Raw genomic sequence first — 2,258 nt, forward strand, 5'->3', positions numbered from 1 at the left:
AAAATTAAAATGAAATTTAAGTTATGAAATAATACTCACCAATTTAACTATAAATTTTTTAACTAGATTGTACTCAATTGAATACTCACCCCTCACCTCAACCATGCAAACAAAGCAAGCTTTTTGATTCATCTATGGACTCCGTTTTACTATCAATGTTTGAGTTTTGCATAAGACATCAAGTTGAACCAGATTAAAACCAAGCATAGAATTGCAGCAGCTCAGCTAAACTGACAATTGAAAGGAGAAGAAGAAACATTATGGAGGACCATAGCCTGAAAGATCAGACCATTGATTTGGATTCAAGGAGCCTGCTCCGGTGGTCTTACCGGTGCCGGTGTTACCGGCGGTATTGCTGTTGTTGATACTCCATAAAGCTGCTTCAGAGATTTTAGGGTTACTATTGTTGATGAAACTTTGATGCCAAGAATTGCCCTCTTGATCCAATGAGTATATTAATGGAGATAATTGTGTTCGCCAAGAATTTCCCTGCAAAAGACCCAAATTTGAAGAACCGCCGCCAAGAGGTGATTGGTGGTGGTTCATTGGCTGAATTGCCGGCAAAGATGACAAGAACCCTCCACCGGGATACAATGATCCCACTGAAGAAACACCAGATGATGAAGAAGAGATGACAGTTTGTTGTTGAGCTTGTTGTGGTGGTGGTTGTACTGGTATCGGCGGCTGAGACGACCCTGAATTTTCACCTGAAGAAGAGACCTTCGAGCGCTTCCCTTTCCGGCAACCACCGCCAACGGGGACGTTCCTCAGGGTTCCGCCTTGAGTCCAGTACCTCCTGCAACCCTTGCAGAAATAACGAGGCTGAGAGAGACTGTAATTGTTGTAGTAACAAAACTTTGTGTTCACCGAGTCACAACGAGGACACTTTTGAGGTAGCTGTTGTTGTTGGTAGTTCTCGGCCGCCGCTTCCGTCGTCAACGGCTTCAACCTCCGATCTTGCGGTGGCTGCATATCTCTACTCTGATGCTATATTGGAGGCGATCTTTATCTTGTTTGCATGCCTATATATCTGTTTACCTTTACCAGCCCACCGAAAAGAAAAGGATGGCACCAAAATAATGAAAAGATCCGCTTAAAAACAAAACAAAATCTTCACAAAGAGGAGAGAAAATCACATACTATTCACGTATGAATGTACAATTGTTTAGGCATAGCTGAGCTGAATGACCGGCTTTTAAGATTGGGGGTCAAAAACAAAAGTGGTGTACGAGTGTCGGGCGTGGACAAAAACCACTAAGCAAATGTCTCAATCTCAGAATTTAAAGTGGATGTTGGTCCATTAATTTGATCGGGTCTAGTAATTTTTAGAGTTTCTCCTTATATCGAACTATATTTTTTATAATACTATAATATATATTGATTTTAATTTAAACTAATATCTGTAATCATTATATATATATATATATATATATATATATATATATATATTCTGTTTTGCTTGCATAATATTTGTAATGCTATTTAATAAATTAAATAACATTTATGATTATAAAATATATTTATAAAATTATTTTTAAAGAAGATATTTTATAGAATAAAATTTTAATGAGAATGTAAATGAACTAGAGGAATTGAAGGAAAAAATATTTAAAAAAAAGTTAACCAAATAATCAAATTGAATAAAAATAAGAATAAATTGCAAGAAATTAAATTTATTGTTAATAATAGAAATTAAAGATATATAGGTATTTTCTAGTGTTAGTGGAGCATTTGATTTAAATTTAATAAAAAAAATGGAGTTAAAATGAATGAACAATTGAAGGAATAAATAATTCATGCAAAGTTAAAGGATTAAATTAAAAATAAATAAAAATCATTTTCAAAAAGCTATATATATACGATGTTTTAAAAGTGCTTGGTCCAAATTTGATAAAAATGAAATTTAAAGTTAAAAGGAAGAAATTAAAGAAAAAAGAAAATTATAGACTACATTATAAAACTATCAAATTGGACTTTTGGTTTTCATATTGAAAAATCCAAATTCAACTTGAACTCAAATACTGAAATTAAAATTCGAATTGACACGTATAATTCAAAGTCTAAAAAACCGAAAATTTTAAATCAAATTAAGTTTTACTTGCCCGTAATTATATAAACTAATGTTATTAGATGGTATATGCTTTTCCATGTAAAATTCACCACTTTTTTACACTGAAATTACAATCAATTCAGTATCTAGCAGAATCCCAATCTCCGTCCTCGATAAATATAACCTTTATTTGATCTTAGATTTTGCA

The 2,258-nt window shown here is 33.0% G+C and overlaps 1 protein-coding gene across 1 annotated transcript; it reads right to left on the reverse strand.

Moving 5' to 3' along the window:
• Positions 1-258: 258 nt before the first annotated feature.
• Positions 259-1,231, reverse strand: LOC120189934 (dof zinc finger protein DOF3.1-like). The gene has a single exon (XM_039193066.1). It carries the CDS (start codon positions 970-972, stop codon positions 259-261), a length of 714 nt encoding a protein of 237 aa, XP_039048997.1. The 5' UTR covers positions 973-1,231.
• Between the last annotated feature and the right edge of the window lie 1,027 nt (positions 1,232-2,258).

The sequence above is a fragment of the Hibiscus syriacus genome, unplaced genomic scaffold (genome assembly GCF_006381635.1).
Source record: "Hibiscus syriacus cultivar Baekdansim isolate YM2019G1 unplaced genomic scaffold, ASM638163v2 tig00004072_pilon, whole genome shotgun sequence".
NCBI classification, from domain to species: Eukaryota; Viridiplantae; Streptophyta; class Magnoliopsida; order Malvales; family Malvaceae; genus Hibiscus; species Hibiscus syriacus.

What these genes read in the sequence shown, in the direction of transcription:
- LOC120189934 (XM_039193066.1), bottom strand. Translation starts at nt 972, where the DNA reads ATGCAGCCACCGCAAGATCGGAGGTTGAAGCCGTTGACGACGGAAGCG.